The sequence below is a fragment of the Plasmodium malariae genome (assembly GCF_900090045.1).
Source record: "Plasmodium malariae genome assembly, chromosome: 14".
NCBI classification, from domain to species: Eukaryota; Apicomplexa; class Aconoidasida; order Haemosporida; family Plasmodiidae; genus Plasmodium; species Plasmodium malariae.
This window is the reverse complement of record NC_041788.1, coordinates 2,344,684-2,363,326: the sequence shown is the minus strand read 5'-3', so window position 1 is coordinate 2,363,326 and position 18,643 is coordinate 2,344,684. Positions and strand designations below refer to the sequence as shown.

Genomic DNA, 18,643 nt, shown 5'->3' with positions numbered 1-18,643 from the left:
GTATACATACACATATTACATATTCATATACATATACATACACGTACACATATGCATACGCATATATATTATTAACGTGTATACTTCCAATGACTTGTTAATAAAAAAAAAAAAAAAAAAGAAAAAAAAAAAAAAAAAAATTAAAAAAAAAAAAAAAAATGAAAACAAAAAAAAATAAATAAAAACAAAACAAAATAAATGAAAACAAAACAAAATAAATGAAAACAAAACAAAATAAATGAAACAAAACAAAATAAATGAAAACAAAACAAAATAAATGAAAACAAAACAAAATAAATGAAAACAAAACAAAATAAATGAAAACAAAACAAAATAAATGAAAACAAAACAAAACAAGATAACCACCCTAATTAGCGAAGAACATACATAAAAATTGGGTTACCCAGAGAAATACACTGTTTTAAAAAAATGTAATGTAATTGCGCGTGTGCATACTTATATACATGCATATATATACGTGTTGAAGTGTTACTCCTTATCTTTTGCATTTGTTTGCTTGTACGTGTACATACCGCTTATACGCATGTTTGTACAAAATACACATGTTCGCATATGTATATGGTAATAGGTATAGTTCGCCAAATCAACGGAACAATACAACGATCTCTCTTTCTGTAATTATTTTAACACAAAACAGAAAAAAAAAAAAAAAAAAGAAAAGAAAAGAAAAGAAAAAAGAGAATGAAATGAAATAAAGGAATATAAGGTACAACTAAAAACAAAAGAAATTAACATGACGAGCTAAATAACCTCTCCCATACCAATAATATTTGTTAAGATAAAAACAAATTAAATTTTTCATCGTACGGAATTTATATCGCTCATTTGTACTTTAATAAAAATGAAACGCATAGCTAATAATGATGACACAACGAAAAAAAAAAAGTTTATGTATATACATATATATATATATATATATATATATATATATATATATATATATATATATATATAATGGGTGAATGAATAACAAAATAATATTCCCCTTTTCTCCTATTCAGTTTTTTCCTATTTTTTTGTTTTATTATTTTTTATTTTTTGCTATATTTTAAAATGTGTGCTTAAGAATATTATATGAACGAAAATCGGCAATGGTTATTCCCACCTTTAACATATATGCGTACGAACAAATATGTATATTCTTAAATATAAAAAATTTACACGTATGTGTACGCAAAAGTATGCATATGTATGTTTATATACAAGTATTTATGAATATACATAACCTTTTTTTTTAAAATGAAAACCAATTATTCTCCTGCATTTTTTACCTTCACATATGAGGGCAAAATTGATTGAACAGTTGAGAAATTGTGTACTTAAGAAGGTAATAAGGAAAATTACAAGAAAAAAAAAAGCAAAATTAAACGAAGCATAACAAACGAAGCATAACAAACGTAGCATAACAAACGAAGCAAAATTAAACGAAGCATAACAAACGAAGCATAACAAACGTAGCATAACAAACGAAGCATAACAAACGTAGCATAACAAACGAAGCATAACAAACGAAGCATAACAAACGAAGCATAACGAAACGCAGTTAAAGCAAAATTAATAAACGCTTTTTTGAAAACACATCAACTTATTAAGTAAAATTTTTGGTTTATCTTTTAAAATTTACACTTTTATAAGCCATTATAATTCGTCAAACGGTGTGTTAAGCTAATTTTATGTTCTCTTCTATTTTTATGTATATCATGTTTTTATACCTGTGTGTCGTGTGGCGTGTGTAGTGTATTGGGAAATGACTTTATATTTATAAAGTGGGGGGAAAATCTTTTCTGTTTGTTCCCTATTTTAACTGATACATAAAAGGTTTTATTGGATATTCGTCTATAGGTAAAATGTACATAATGTTTATTTAGCTCTTTAAGCCATTCCCCAAGTTTGACATATATATAAAAGTATTTATGTATGCAAATATATATATATATATATATGTACACATCCCCATTTATGTACAGCTAAGGGGGCACAATTCACATAACGATTACTTGAAAAAATATGAAATTGTTAAGCCAAATATTTATTGAAAATTTATTTAAAAGGGATATATATTGTGAAAACGAAATAGCTAACTCGTTTTTCTTTTCTTTTTTTTTTTTTTTTATTCCAATTTTGTTTCTATTTTTTCCTTTTTTTCTCTTTCTTCCGAGTGGTAAAAACGTGTACTTCATTATATACAAAATTTCCAAATACCGCCGAACATTTTATCGCAAAATTAAAAAAAAAAAAAAAAAAAAAAAGGATTCTCAACACAAAGGTAACGTAACTACAACATTCGCAATTATTAATAAGGCAAAAATTATCTTGGTCGTACCGATGTGAAAAAGAGCTTAGCTTACTCATAACAAAATATTCAGTACTACAAATGTTCGTAGTAGCACTTATAACTATTATTAGCTCAACTTGTTATTTCATTTGTAGCTGTAGGTGTAATTATTATTCCCTTATCCCTACTCTTGCTTATCAACTATTTTTGAAAACCGATGTTTATTTTATGGTGTACGTATTATTATAACGATTGCACTCATGTTTTATAGGCTCATGTTTTATACGTTCATGTTTTATAGGCTCATGTTTTATACGTTCATGTTTTATACGTTCATGTTTTATATGCTCATGTTTTATATGCTCATGTTTTAAATGTTCATGTTTTATAGGCTCATGTTTTATATGCTCATGTTTTATATGCTCATGTTTTATATGTTCATGTTTTATAGGCTCATGTTTTATATGCTCATGTTTTATATGCTCGCGTATTAAATTATAAAAGCCACGAAAATGTCAATGAATGAAGAGGTTTTTAAAAAAAAAAAAAATAAATAAAAATAAATAAATATGCATACGTCTGTATATATACATATATATATGTATAATATATGTGCGTATACATGTTAAAAGTTTAAACAACAAAAAAAAAAAAGTTCATGAAAGAATGATAAACTTTGTCGAATTTATCAAATGTACCAAATGTACCAAATGTACCAAATAAACCAAATAAACCAAATAAACCAAATAAACCAAATAAACCAAATTTACCGAATAAACCAAATAAACCAAATAAACCAAATAAACCAAATTTACCGAATAAACCAAATAAACCAAATAAACCAAATAAACCAAATTCACCGAATAAACCAAATTTATCAAAATTAGGAAAATTACTACTTTGAGTTTTTTTTTTTTATTTTTTTTTACAAAAAATATGAGAAGCTTGCTGAAATTAAAACACATCAGTTGTAAATCGGGTGAACGTTTTCAATGTTCAAAAAATTTGTTATTTATAAAGAAGGACGGTCCGAAATATATATGTACAAAGAGCAGAGTAGAGAACGAAGTGGGAAACGAAATAGGATACAAAACAATCAATAAATCAGGCGGTTACGTAGGATATAGAGTAATTAGCAATGATGAATACTGTTTAACAAGACATAGAAGACATATAAATACTACGCAAAAAAAATCAATATTTACAGATAGTAGAATTAAGGCAAGTACGAATGAAGACAACGAGGGTAATGCCAATTTAAATAACAGCTCTAATGAACATATAAACAATGGTGTACCTTTTGACAATAGTAATTGGAATAATGGATCTTCAATACAAAATAATGATGATAGTGCTAATTTAATAAATGATGGAGGTGAGAATTATTTTATGAATGATAACAGTGTTAATAAAATTAATGATGACAACAGAAAGGATACCACCATTTACCAAAAAGATATGCACAATAATAACGACATTAATAGCAATCATGACGAATCCTTTTTATTTGATAGGGATGTAAGAAGAAAGGACGATATGGGGGGTGAGAACGGATTTATTAATTACAAAAGTAAGAGATACAACAATTCTGAACGGAGCAAGCACAGACTCAACAGTTCCATCCAACAATGTGATGATGACACTAACGAGGATCAATACAATAGCGACCAATACAGTAACGACCAATACAGTAACGACCAATACAGTAACGACCAATACAGTAACGACCAATACAGTAACGACCGATACAGTAACGACCGATACAGTAACGACCGATACAGTAACGACCGATACAGTAACGATCGCTATTTTAATAAGGATGAGCAAGTGCCAAAATACTCGAGATCTTTACGCACCTCCGATAGGTATTCGAACCTGGGGGATAATTTAAAAGAAATAGAATGGAGCAAGGTAAAGGTAAAAATCGAAAGACAGAATTTATTTATGAATAATGAGAATAATAAACAAAAGAATTTAACCACAGAAGAATATCAAAATGAGTTAAGAAAATATAACATATACGTTAGTAAAGATTTCAAACTAAATAATTTTATAACCACCTTTTCCGATTTAAATTTTCATCCATCTATTTTAAATCATTTGAATAGTAAATATAAAGAACCAACAGCTATTCAAAAAATAACATGGCCAATCGCCTTGTCAGGTAAAGATTTAATAGGAGTAGCCGAAACAGGAAGTGGAAAAACATTAGCATTTGTTTTACCTTGTCTTATGCATATACTCAAACAGAAACACAAACAAAAAGAGAAACAAATAGAAGTAAATGAAAAAGGGGCAGAAATAGAAGGGCAAGAAAATGGACAAGTGGCACAATTAAATATGAACAACAGTACAGAAGAAGACTATCAAAACGATAGTAATGAAGAACAGTATGAACAGCGAAATATATATGGTCTTATTTTATTACCAACAAGAGAGCTATGCATGCAAGTATTAGAAGAAATAAAAGTTTTCGAGAAATCTTTAAATATAAAAAGTACTGCAGTATATGGTGGTGTACCGAAATATTTTCAAATAAATAATATAAAAAAAGGAGTAGACATTATGGTTGCTACTCCAGGTAGACTTCTAGATTACTTAGAAAATGGAATAGTAAATCTGCTTAGTTGTATCTATGTAGTTATTGATGAAGCAGATAGACTATTAGATATGGGCTTTGAAAAGCAATTAAGAAAAATAATGACACAAATTAATAAAAATAAACAGTTATTATTTTTAACAGCTACTTGGCCTGAACAAGTCAGAAAATTAGCATATGATTTTTGTTCATCTGATCCAGTAAAAATCCAAATTGGTAAAAGTGAATTAACAGCAAATAAAAATATTGAGCAGAATGTTATAATTAGTTCATCTATTGATTTAAAAAAAAAATTATTAGACTGGTTAAAAGAAAATTATGAAAATCACAAAATTTTAATCTTTTGTGATACTAAAAGAAATTGTGATAATTTATGTAAAGAATTACGTTATCATCAATATAATGCATTAGCAATACATGGTGATAAACAACAAAGAGAAAGAGACAGAATTCTGAACAATTACAAAAGTGATAGATGTAATATACTAGTTGCAACCGATGTAGCATCCAGAGGATTGGATATAAAAAACATATCTGTTGTTATTAATTATGATATACCAAATACTATTGAAGATTACATTCATAGAATTGGTAGAACAGGAAGAGCAGGAAATAAAGGAAAATCCATTTTATTTTTCCCTCACGATTATTACATACCACAAAAACAGAGATTTGCAAAGGAGTTGATTAAACTATTTAATAAGACTAACCAGATGGTCCCTACTGAGCTTAGGGAAATTGCTGGATATTAGTAATGACAAATGCATTTAACTGTTGTAAAATTTGACGCTCTAAAGGGGAATGTGTAAGTAAGTGCTCCTTATATGTAAGTGTAAGTATGTACATGTGTATATATTCTTATATGTATACGTACGTTTTTACATGACCTTACATATGAAGGTAAAGATCATTCTGGTGTACGGCTGCCATTCACAGTTTACTATTTTTTTCACTACCCACGTGTATTCCTTTTAATATCCTATTTTAGACAATTATAATGGCGTTTTTATATTTCCATGCACTATGCTATTTTTTATTTATGTTAATTAAAAATTTAATATTTAAAAAAATATATGTGGTATTAAGTTTTTGTATCATATTTATAATTAATTTATGAGCATTCATTTATCTTTAAATAATTTAATTTTTATAATTCATATGGCTGTGTTTTTAAAAATATCACCCCTCTTTTTGTAAAGTTTACACATTTTAAATACAACAAATTTTTTTAATACAATACAAATTATAAATTATAAATATGCTGCATTTTTTTAAAAAATATAAAGTGTGTTACATTTTGAATATTAAATAAAAAAAAAAAAAAAAGACAAGGCGAACGCTAATACTAAGGTTAATGCTAACCGATAAAGGTAATTGTTAAATTTAAAAATACGTATGTCAAACAGGCAAACGATAGGTGATCAATTAAAAATGTGTACCATTAATTGGTTAATGTTTAAGTGTTCATTTAAGGGCAATTTTGGTGGATTAAGACAATTTTGCTTTTTTTCCCCTGAAAATTAAAAAGTATGTGTGTAATTGTACATGGTCATATCAAAATTTTAAAAATTAATTATCCCTATGATATAATTATTAGCACTGTACATTTGTACTCTTCAAATGTTGCAATATTTAATTTAAGGATGCACGAACGTACACATATGTGAGTTGTGCACATGTTTAATTTTGTTCTGCTTGTTTTAAAATGTCTAATATGTTAATATGTTTTACATTATTTTAATATGTTTTACATTATTTTAATATGTTTTACATTATTTTAATATGTTTTACATTATTTTAATATGTTTTACATTATTTTAATATGTTTTACTTCATTTTAATTTGTTTTGCTTTATTTTACTATATTTTATTTTTTCCTTTCTTGTGTATCCCTTTACATTTTCACTGAAAGCATACAACAAAAGAAAAAAAAAAGTTTTACATATTTTAACAAATTATTTTTTGTGCGTAAAAATATAACAACAAAAAAAAAAAAAAAAAAAAAAAAAAAATTTAAATAAAAAAATGGTAAATAAAATTCAAGTAAAATGAGTTCTCGTTTTTTAAATCTGATGTATAGCAAAATCTCTAAGAAAAACAAGAATTTCACTTCATAGTTAGTAACAGGAGTGACCACATTTTGTCTCTATAAAAATAAAAAGATCCAGCAGAGGAAATCATATTCATTACATTAATTTTAACTTTTAAGTGGCAGCGAACGTTTCTTTTATTGTTGTGCTTTTGCATTTTCACGTCTGTCCGTTTTAGCGTTTGCCCCTTCTCACATTTTTATTGTTTTTTCATTTGAAAGGGAGCAAAAAAAATAAAATAAAATGAAATAAAATAAAAACTACGAAATTTACGAATGAATTGTAAATAATGAACTCTGAAGATCGAGTATACAAACAAACTCTTTTTTAATTAATGTAAAGTGTACATATGTAAAAAAAAAATGGAAATTGATGTGCAATATCTAATTCGTGCTCTAAAATATTTCACAAAAAATGATGATGCAGAGCTGTACGAAAAAGACGTTAAAATAATTTTTAATAAAATTCTCTCACAAGATATGAGTCATGAAGGTGTAAAAGAGTTGATAAAAAATATAAAAGCAGATATACAATGGCATAAGCCTAATTATGTTGAAAATTTTATTTTAACATCCTCCATTTTACATATACTCATAAATAAGCAATTAAGAAAGCATGATTTGGGTACAATTTTTAAGGATTTATTTAGTATACTTCAGACGAATGGAGAAATAGATAAAAATAATTTAAAAAGGTTTTTAAGTTTATGTGACAACAGAATTTTGGAGGATTCGTCTATGAGCCTAAGTAAATTTAATTTCGACATAGCCAACTTAAACAAACCAGTTGATTACACCGCGTTCCTAAACTTGATGGAGAAATATTTAAAAATACAGTAAAAATGTGCGTGCAGGAAAATACGAAAAACGAAAAAAAAAAAAAAAAAAATGCAATAAATGAGACATAGTAAAAAAAAACAATAAGAAAAAAAGTATGAACAAGGAATGTATTTTTTTTTTGTTTTTTTATCATGACCGTTCAGATATTTTTTAGCGTGGTACATTCGAAAATGTGCTTTTTTAATAAATAAAATTTTTCGTGTATCTACCATTTAATTCGTGTTTTTTATATTATGGTATATGTTATATGTTCCTTTGATAGTTATTGTGCCATTGTGTAATGAAATTTATAATTTCCCTTTTCTTTTCATTTGCGATATTTTTTATCTTTTTTATCCTTTTACTTTTCTCTTTTTTTTTTTATTAAGCCACAATTATCATTTTAGTGGCTCTCCGTTGTAGTTATTTTTTTTTTTTAATATATAATTACCTGAACAAGTCATTTTTTTTCATTCTGTTTTTTATATCTTTAAAAAAAAAAAAAAACTTCTATTATTCATGTTGTAGGATAATTTCTAATTCTACATTAATTTGGACTACGTTTGGGGGTAATGTTTCACATTTTAAAAAGCTTTTTTAATTTTTACATTATACTTAATGTTGCGTATTTATCTTTAGATGATCTTTAGAAAATATTAAGATTAGTAAAATGAAACAATATATATTTTTTTTTTTTTTGCATATATGGAATTAAAAAAGGGCAGAAATATTTGAAGGTATGCATGAGCGTGCTTATTATTATTTTTATAGTTTTACACTTTAATATTTCTACATTTCTTCATTTCCATATTTTTATACGTATTTTTCTTTTTTAAAAATACATGTAGTTATTTTTTAACAGACATATATAGTATGCAAAGGTAAAAATGGACAAAAAAAAAAAAAAAAAGAGACAGCCTTCTTCCAATATTCATTGTTACAAAAAAAATGCCTACAGATGTATAAAATTTTTTTTATCAATACTGTTATTATTACCGCTGTTATTACTTTTATTATAACCGCAATTATTATTGTTATTCGTACTGTTGCCATTCATATGTTGCAATTTTATGTGCACTTGTAAATTTTTTCGAAAATAAAGAAAGAATGCTACGTACTCGAGTGTGGGTAAAAAGGGATACACGCTTTTATTCTCAAATTATCTGTTATTTTAGCAAAACATATTGTTGTTATTACTACTATTATTGTTTTGCTATTGCTACTGATATTGTTTATTTTCCCCTTTGAACAAGATTTGTCAAAAGCTTTATTTGGAAAATTTTTGTCAAGGTATATTTTAAATATTCAAAATAACGAATAAACGCATTTTAAAGAAATGGAAAGGAAAAGGGAAAACCTTTGTCCTAAATAACGGTACACCGCATTTTTTACACAATTTTTTAATGCACAAAAATTATTTTTTTGAAATAAAATTATTATTATTTTTTTTTTTTTAAATATATTTTTTTTACAAATTTTAGCTATAATTTATCTGCACGTTCAATGAATTAATTATTCCTAGCCTTAATCGTTCATTTTGCAGCACTGCGAGTTTTTTTTTATTTTTAATACATACCAATTTATCCTACGAATTTGACATATAAATTTATTTATCACTTGTAAAATGTATGTTTAAAAAAAAAAAAATTTTATAATTTTTTTTTTTTTTTTTTTAACGATAAGGAATTTTTTATAATATAAATAATTAGTAAGCGTGGTCACTTATGCCTTTCAAATTTTGATTTTTCATATTGGACACTTCGTTTCTGACTTAGTGTGTAACAGTTCTTCTTTTTCATTTTGCATTTCATGTCAACCTTCACTCTGCATTTCCTATTTTACATCGTTGACCTCCATTCTTGCTATTTATGAATTACATCCATAAATAGCAGTTCTCATTAACAACCATTGTTTTTTCCATTTGATTATGCGTAGCGGTTAGGCGCAAATCCCAATCTCCTGCGTACATATTTCGGTACGCCGCTTATCATTACAAATTTAAGCACTCCCATTTATCCTCACCCATATGTATATACACCTATGTTCATGCTTATACATATATAATTATTAATTAGCCAATCCTTCTTATAATAGTCTAAGGTATGAATTTAGGAATCACAGGTGTTAATTTTTTTTCTTTTTTTTTTTTTTTAAGACATAAATACATCAATTTTTGTGCTTCTTTAAATATTTGTATCCGTTATACTCTCATATTAGTATAAAAAAATAGTACATCATTATAATGGAAAAGTTTGAAAACTGTATAATTTGTCTCTGTTATATATACATATTTGAATATGCACACACATATATAAATGGTTGGGTGCGCATATGTATTTATATGTATGTATACAGAAAGATACGACAAGACACAGAAGGTTACAGCAGGTTACAGCAGTTACAGCAGTTACAGCAAGTTACAGCAAGTTACAGCAAGTTACAGCAAGTTACAGCAAGTTACAGCAAGAAATGCTTTTTAACCTAATTCATTTGCTTAATTAATTCGACCTTGTCGCATTAAATTCACAGTCGTTTTCCATTTATTTTGTATCAACATAGTGTTCATTTTGCATAATTTTTGCATTAATTTTTAATCCGTTTTACCTTATTCTTGCCCTACCGTGTCTCTAATCTTTCATATCTTATCCCCTTACCGTTTCTTCCTGTTTCTTTATCCTTTGTCGGGATGACCTTTAAAAAGAGCTCGATAATTTTTCTAATATTTTCTTACAGCGTATTTCGTACTTTGGGAAAAGACAATGTGATAATTCGATGGAATAGAGAAAGTTTTTTACAAAATTTGAAAAGTAAATTTATAAATTTCATTGCAAATAAAAAAGGATTTGATAGAAATGGATGGATTAATATGTCTTCATCAAAAGAGAAGTATAGCTACATAGATTTAAAAGTAGAGAAGGATACTATTATATGTAATGAAGACAATAAGGTAGTTGAGGTGCAATTAGTGAACCAGAAAGTAATAAAACATACAGGTGAGGCAACGTATCTCGAATTATATCTACGAGCGAAAAATGTTCAATCCAACTCGGAGTTCAACTCAAAAGTGAAGGCATTGACTCAGTCAACGTCGAAGTCTAGGTATATGCCTGTCACTAGAATACCTTTGAAGAAATTTGCAAAAACTTTTGATAATAGGTTGTTTGACGCCTACGAGGATAACAGCACTATCAGCGGTAGTACTAGAGGTAGCGGCAGTGGTGGCAAAGATGGCGGTAGTCTAGCCACAAATTTCGAGGGATACTTGGTCTGCACGAAGAAAGATACGAACGCACTACTAGTGCCTAAGAAGATTGATACAGTTGAATTTATATCCCCCCCGTGGAAAGTAAAAGTAAGCGTTGATTTCTATAAATGTCCACTCTCCAATTTTGGAAGAGTTTTCCTTATAACAATAATAGACCAAGTGAACATTCTAATGAATAATAAGAGATATTTTATATGGCCTATACCATTAAGCTCTTTTTCCGAAGTGTATGATTTCCATATGGCTGTACATGATAGTAAAAAAGGAAAATTTTGTGAATTAGAAAGACTTATTAAAGATAAATCTCTACAATTGAATTGTCCTAGTTGGAATGGATCATACAACCATGGTATTACAAATGCTCTTCTCTTATCAGCATATATGGGAATGGCTTCTATACAAGGCATATCATATATATTAACGAAAAATATAACTCATCATGATATTAGAAATTGTTTTATTAGGAATAAAAACAGCTCATCAGATTGTGGGAAAACAGGTGCAATTACACTCCAAGATTATAACAAATTTTCAAGTGAGGATGAAAACAAACAACAACTTAATGAAACACATGAGGATAGTAATAATATGCAAAATCAAAAATTAAAAAGAGCAAATATACTTAGCAACGTAGTATTTGTATGTCTATCGGGTTTATCAAATGTTCTATATGGTATTAAATTAATTATACAAATAATAAAAAATTTAGAAAATATTAATAAGGATTTTGATAAGGCACTCTTATTTTATCCATGGGTACTAAAATATCCAAAAACATATTTCCATTCAAGTGCTACAAAATTTGAGGAAAATAACATATATAATATCATGACAGGACAAAGTGAAACAGAGGAAAAAATACAAGACCATAATTCTTCTAATGATGAAAAAGAAAGCATAAATGGTGTTAATGAAAAAGAAAGCATAAATGGTGTTAATGAAAAAGAAAGCATAAATGGTGTTAATGAAAAAGAAAGCATAAATGGTGTTAATGACAAAGGAAGCATAAATGGTGTTAATGAAAGGGAAAACATAGATAAAGTGAATGGAAAAAAAGAATTAAGTGAAAAAAATAAAGATACAAAAGTAATAAAACAAGTGGAACACCATATTTTTAGCAATTAAACATGTACATGATAAAAATATAATTTATATTTTAAGTGCCCCTAAGACAAGCAGCAATGGGTCATTATATCTGGAAAAATTTTGCTTTCTTCGTTCTCTCCTCTGAAGATTAGGAGAACGTACCTTTTTGTTTCGTCTTAATTTGAAGGTACGCATATGGGCATAAGTATGTGCACTCATACGTACACACTTGTGTGTAAAAAATCGCTGCGTTGAAGTCGCCCATTGTTACTCAAAAGGACAACAGTATGCGGGCACCTACCCAAGTATATAAACTTACGATTATTTTTATGTTTGTGTTTATACCTCCACTAATGTATATATTTATACTTACTCTTGTGTATATGTTTATACTTACGCTTGCGTATATGTTTATACTTACGCTTGCGTATATGTCCATGTTTATTTATTTTTTTTTTTTTTTTCCCCCCACCTTAAGCGTAATAAGTCCATCCGTCTGCGGCAAATAAATATTTGTTCATACTAAGTGTTTGATCTTTTTTCTTGTTTTTATAACCCTCAATTTATAGTAATTTTTTTTTTTTTTGTGTACTTGTATGAATAACTCTCGTCATTTTTAATTTTGTGGCTTTCATGATTTGCATTAAGCCTTTTGCTTTCTACAACTTCCATATTGCACATTTTCTATTTCTGAACAAAAAAAATAAGTTCTTCCATACGAAAAAATACTATCAAATATTCATCCCAATTTTGCAAGTCACTAGGAAATAATGAGAAGACCAAAATTATTATTTTTCGATCAACCCTGTGTGTGCATAATGCTGTATGATGCCGTATAAACCTATACAGCGACATACCGCTGAAGCGTTTGAACGCTTCTTTTTTTTTTAAGTAAAAAAACAAAAAAGCTTTTCCGTTCAGTTGGCTAATGGGTGTAAGACACATGTAATATCATTTTTTTTGAAAATGTTAAGGCAGCAATACGGGGAAAAAATAAAAACAAATATATATATTATAACATAACACAACATAATAAAGTATAGCATAGCTTCGTATAACAAAATAAAAAAAAAAAAAAGACGAAGCAGGGACGAAGCAGGGACGAAGGAAGAACGAAGGAAGAACGAAGGAAGAACGAAGGAAGAACGAAGGAAGAACGAAGAAAGAACGAAGGAAGAACGAAGGAAGAACGAAGAAAGAACGAAGGAAGAACGAAGGAAGAACGAAGGAAGAATGAAGGGAGGAATTTAACCTTTACGAAGTGGAATATTAAAAAATGGGATTTTTCTAGCAATTGCAATTTTCCGTTTTCATAAATAGAACCTCACAAAAATAGAAATATTATGAATTAATAAATGTAAAGATAAAGCAAAAATTAAGAATTAGTGAGGAAAAAATGAACAAAAAATATTGAAAAAGCAAAATGCTAATACCCACGCTCGCACACAAAGACAAATACACACAAAAAATTTGTATAAACGGTAGTAGCAAAATTATTTTTTTTTATTATCAACATTCATTCTGTGTTACATATGGAAGATAATAAAAGCAAGTTTGCTTGAAAAAATACAAATGATGCTTATATTTCAATCATAATAAATAATTTTATTTGCTTTGTTTTTGTTTTACGAAATTAATGTTTACAATGATTTTACTTCAAAATTTTTCATATTTTTTTTTCTTTTTTTTTATCGTTTTAAATAATATAAAACAGCCAACGTGATGAAAAGAGTTCATTCTTTTTGTGCTAAGATATCATGAAGGTCTCTTCCTTTTCAAACTTCATATCCTTCAAAAGCTTGTCATGTACCAGCTCAGTCTATACAAAAAGGGAGAAAAGCAAAATATCAGGAATGGGTAAGGCACATAAGCATAAGTGGAAATTTTGGAACACATAAATGGAAATAACGGCGTACACACAAGTGCATATATACAGGAATACGCACATGCACATTCACATACATACATATATACATGTATATACATATATATATATATATATATATATAAACCCAATAACTTCTTCTTACCTTGTCACCTGTTTGTAACTCTATAGACCCATTTTGGTACTTGCAGAATTTTCTCCTGAAAACAGTTACGGGAAAAAATTATATTTTTATTGTCTCGTTACAACATCATGTAACATATCCTTGTTCTTGTTTTAGTTATACATTTATTTTATACCTTGGGTATGTTTGGTAAAGGTAGTAGCTCTTTCTGAAGAGCAACGAAGAGCTGACATTTTGACCGTTCGTAGACTCATATTCTATCCAGTAAAAAATGTCCTGCACAGGAAAGGCGATCATGCCGTATGGATACGTATACACGCAAGTGAATATATATATATATGCGCGTGTGTGTATTACACCCGTATGTACGCACAAACATACATGCTTACGAAAATCTCATGGGAAATCATTAAAACTAAATACGTTTCTCATTCAATAGTTAATATTTAACATTTTGGTATAAACGCTTCCCCCTTTTTCTTTTTTTTCATTTTTATTTTTTTGGCTAGCTACTATATTTTTTATTATTATTTTTTTTTTTTTTTGGCTAGCTGGTACATTTTTTTTTTTTAAACATACTGCTAACGTTTTTGTGGCAATGAACTTTTTTTGAATTTTTTTATTTGGTAATTTGACCATAACATTTATACAGTTTTCATCGGGTGGGTCTTCAGATGGTGGAGGCAAATTCTGAAAAGAAAATAAAACACATTTTTTATGTATAAAATTTCGTCATCAACCTTCTAACGTCAGTTACATATTTCGAAGCGTGGCAGTTTGTACTACGCTGGTCATACAACACATACACGCTGCTCATGCGACGCACATGATACATACGCTAAGGCACAATCAGCCAGATTTTAGTCGCTACCCTCTTTTTACCTTAACATATTCCTCCATTGACAATTTCAAAGCAATTTTCAAATCGTCATCGTCATCCATATAATTGGAGTTAACGGTACTCATATCATCGTTCAACTTCCTGCCTCCATATTCTGGCCATTTAAATTTTTGAGTTTTATTAGAATTTGAAAAGATCAAATTTTTTTCTGACTTGTTCATGTTAAATTTGTCCTCTAATATAAAACCGTCTGACATGCAAGAAATTTCGGATATTTCATTTGTTGGTATATAAAATTGATTTGGATTTTTTGCAACAAAATTTATATCTGGTTTAGGTAATGATATATACGGATTTTCATTCTGAACAGAAAATATATGATATTTCTTAATAACATCATTAAAATAAAATTTTAAGTTCATATCTTTAATATATAATGGAGCACTCTTTAAACTGTCAAGCACATACCATGTATTATGAATTTTACGTATGCTAAACCAGTGCTGTTCCAAATTACATATATAACCAATATCTTGGTGACCACTTGAAATTATTTTAATTAAATCTTCTTCAAATGCATTTTTTAATAATATATTTTTTCTCTTTAAACACTCAATTAATACTGATATGTTAATAAAACCATCATCCAATACATTTAATGAATTTTTTCTTACTAAGTCGTTAGAAGAATATTTTAAAAATTCTTTTTCTTTTTCGTCCAACTCTTTTCCAATATTAGCCAGGATGTCTTCACTGTAATGAGGACCCTAAGTTTTTCAAAAGATAAAAATTTTAAAAAAGAAAAATAACAATAAAATGAATGTTAAGGGGGAAAGGCAGATTTATACACGCGCGAACAGAAACGCACACATACGGGCATTACATGTATGCATACATGCACAAATACACATACAGACAAACATACGCCCGGGCGCCATGCCTCTTCATTTTAAGAACAGACAATCCCATCAATTTACGCACAGTACCAACTTATGCACTATTTTCAAAGTCTTAATTACAACATATACTATACAGTGGATTTGTAATTCCACAAAAATGAGTTTGTTTGCATTTGATAAAATTGGAAAGATATATGCATATGTATATACATGTAAATGTAAATATGTAAGCGTACACACATACGTGTACATGAGTATACGTACATATGTATACTTTTTTTTTTTAGCTACCTGAAGAATGCTATTTAAGCAATGGAGACCACACATACGATCGTTTCCCTGCTTTTCCCAGTAAACATACTTCTTACTCATTTTTTGAAAAACTAAAGAATCTTCTTCAATTTTTGTTGTATGTTAAGCATACATGTAAGTTAGTATGCATGTACGTAAATATAAATGTAAATACATATACGCATAAGTACATACACAAACACATATATTCGTTAACATATATAGGTATGCATAATCCCTTCCTTTTTAGTTAAAAAATAAAATAAAAGAACATAGCATAATTGTTCCTACTTCATATATAACAGTAATACACTGATCTTAAAAAGCCGTTCATCTTACATGTACTATTTTAAAATGGAGAGCGAGAAAAAAAAAAAAAAGTTAAAATAAATAAGTAAAAATTAATAAATAATAAGTAAAAATTAATAAATAATAAGTAAAAATTAATAAATAATAAGTAAAAATTAATAAATAATAAGTAAAATTAAAAGAGAAAAAATTCCAGAATATTTATTTATTACTTTTCTTAAAGAAGTAGTATTACCTACATTTCTTGAAAATAGTGATTTGAAAACAAAATAACCGAGAAAAAAAAATTCAATCAGGTATGTATAAATACGTACTATACATACATATTTGTACATATATTTGTGCATATATTTGTACATACGTTTGTACATATGTTTGTACATATGTTTGTATATATGTTTGTACATATGTTTGTATATATGTTTGTACATAAGTTTGTGCATATATTTGTATATGTATATATATGTATATATTAATGTACATGTGCGTATAATGCATAATTTTTTTCATTTGTAAGTTAAAAGGAATTGTTAAGGTACAAATGTTTTGGGTGTATATTTCGAAAAAGTATATTAATGTAAAAGAAAAAAAAAAGAAAAAAGGAAGTAATAATAATAGTATAACGAGGATAATGTTCAAAATTGCAGTAATTGCCAAATGCGCATAAACGCTTATTTATGGAAATTTATGTTTATATATATGCGTATACATATGTGTAAAATATATACATATATACATATGTGTATAGTATATACATGTGCATATATGCGTACGTAGCAAATAAAAAAAGGAAAAGGAACAAAAGCTGTAAAGTGGAACACGTATATCAAGAGGACATTTTTTCACTTCGCTACTAACAGTATATAATTTTAAAATATTTTTATTCCATGCCTTGTAATATTAAATTATGTTATGATAAACTAGGTTTATATTAAGGATGAAATTATCATACATTAAATTATTAATCGTTTTTGCAAAAAATGTAGGAAGCAAAAAATAAAAGATAAATGTGGACGTTCTGCGGATAAGACACTCTGTTTTGAATTTTCATTTTATAGTAATGTTATGTAAGAAAAAAAAAAAAAAGGAAAGAAAAGAAAAAAGCAAAAAAATAAATACGCTGACGAATAAATAAGCAGATGAATAAACAGGTAGATAAATAAACAAATAAATAGATTAATAAACAAACAAACAAATAAATAAACAAATAAACAGACAAACAAATAAACAAATAAACAAATAAACAAACAAATAAACAAATAAACAAATAAACAAACAAATAAACAAACAAATAAATAAACAGACAAACAGACAAACGGACAAACAGACAAACAGACAAACAAATAAACAAATTAATGAAGTAAAATAGAAAGGTTAGTAGTCACTGCACATTTTTCGGTTTCCTTGTACAAGTCGAATTCTTCTATTTCATCATTTTTTATTATGTGGTATCTGCGGGAATATAATTAACGAAATGGACAATGTACAAGTATTCATTTATGTATGTAAACATATGTGCGTATGAGTATGTGCTTATGTATGCGTACGATCATGTACATTTTCCACTTTCATGTTTACCATGCAATTCAATGCAAAATAAACAAAAACAAAAAAAGCACTTTTTTGAACAACTAAAAAAATAAATAAATGTCTATCTATGCAGGTTATAAAGAAAACTAAGTTTTCAACGTAAGCATAGTTTATTTTTATAAAAATGAATATCTCTCTTTTTTTTTAATACAAAAAAAAAAAAAAAAAAAAAAAAAAAAGTAAGAATGTAATAAATTCAGAATGCTTAACTTTAATATAATAAAATATATACTTATTTTTTCTCTCAATTAAGTTTATTTTCGAGGTATTTTTATTACACACCTTATTTTTTGGTAATCATCCCTTAAGCAAAAATAGAAAATTATAACAGAGAAAACTAAACTTGAGAATAAGAAAATTAAAAAGATAATTGGATGGTCGTCCATATTATAGTGTCATTTGATAAAGTTCCCTTGTCTAATTACCTCCTCTCCATTCGTTTTTTGCTACATAAAAATTTGGTTGTTCCTAACTTGAATTATTTTGTATGCCAGGTGATGAAATGCCTATAATAATCTTGATCGACAAGAACAACCACATACATTCGTAT

At 27.4% G+C, this 18,643-nt stretch overlaps 4 protein-coding genes across 4 annotated transcripts; 3 read left to right on the top strand and 1 right to left on the bottom strand.

The window, feature by feature from the left end:
• Positions 1 to 3,232: 3,232 nt before the first annotated feature.
• PmUG01_14061400 (DNA helicase 60, putative) lies at positions 3,233 to 5,647 on the top strand (the record flags this gene model as incomplete). Its single annotated transcript, XM_029008193.1, has 1 exon — positions 3,233 to 5,647. One exon carries the CDS (start codon positions 3,233 to 3,235, stop codon positions 5,645 to 5,647), a length of 2,415 nt encoding a protein of 804 aa, XP_028864507.1.
• Positions 5,648 to 7,347: 1,700 nt separating this feature from the next.
• Positions 7,348 to 7,824, top strand: PmUG01_14061300 (conserved Plasmodium protein, unknown function; the record flags this gene model as incomplete). Its single annotated transcript, XM_029008192.1, has 1 exon — positions 7,348 to 7,824. The coding sequence occupies one exon, from the start codon at positions 7,348 to 7,350 to the stop codon at positions 7,822 to 7,824; it is 477 nt and encodes a 158-aa protein (XP_028864506.1).
• A 2,665-nt stretch (positions 7,825 to 10,489) lies between these two features.
• On the top strand, positions 10,490 to 12,193 carry PmUG01_14061200 (conserved Plasmodium protein, unknown function; the record flags this gene model as incomplete). Its single annotated transcript, XM_029008191.1, has 1 exon — positions 10,490 to 12,193. The coding sequence occupies one exon, from the start codon at positions 10,490 to 10,492 to the stop codon at positions 12,191 to 12,193; it is 1,704 nt and encodes a 567-aa protein (XP_028864505.1).
• Positions 12,194 to 13,901: 1,708 nt separating this feature from the next.
• On the bottom strand, positions 13,902 to 16,275 carry ATX3 (ataxin-3, putative; the record flags this gene model as incomplete). Its single annotated transcript, XM_029008190.1, has 6 exons — positions 13,902 to 13,973; positions 14,185 to 14,239; positions 14,339 to 14,439; positions 14,743 to 14,853; positions 15,046 to 15,771; positions 16,195 to 16,275. The coding sequence occupies 6 exons, from the start codon at positions 16,273 to 16,275 to the stop codon at positions 13,902 to 13,904; spliced, it is 1,146 nt and encodes a 381-aa protein (XP_028864504.1).
• Between the last annotated feature and the right edge of the window lie 2,368 nt (positions 16,276 to 18,643).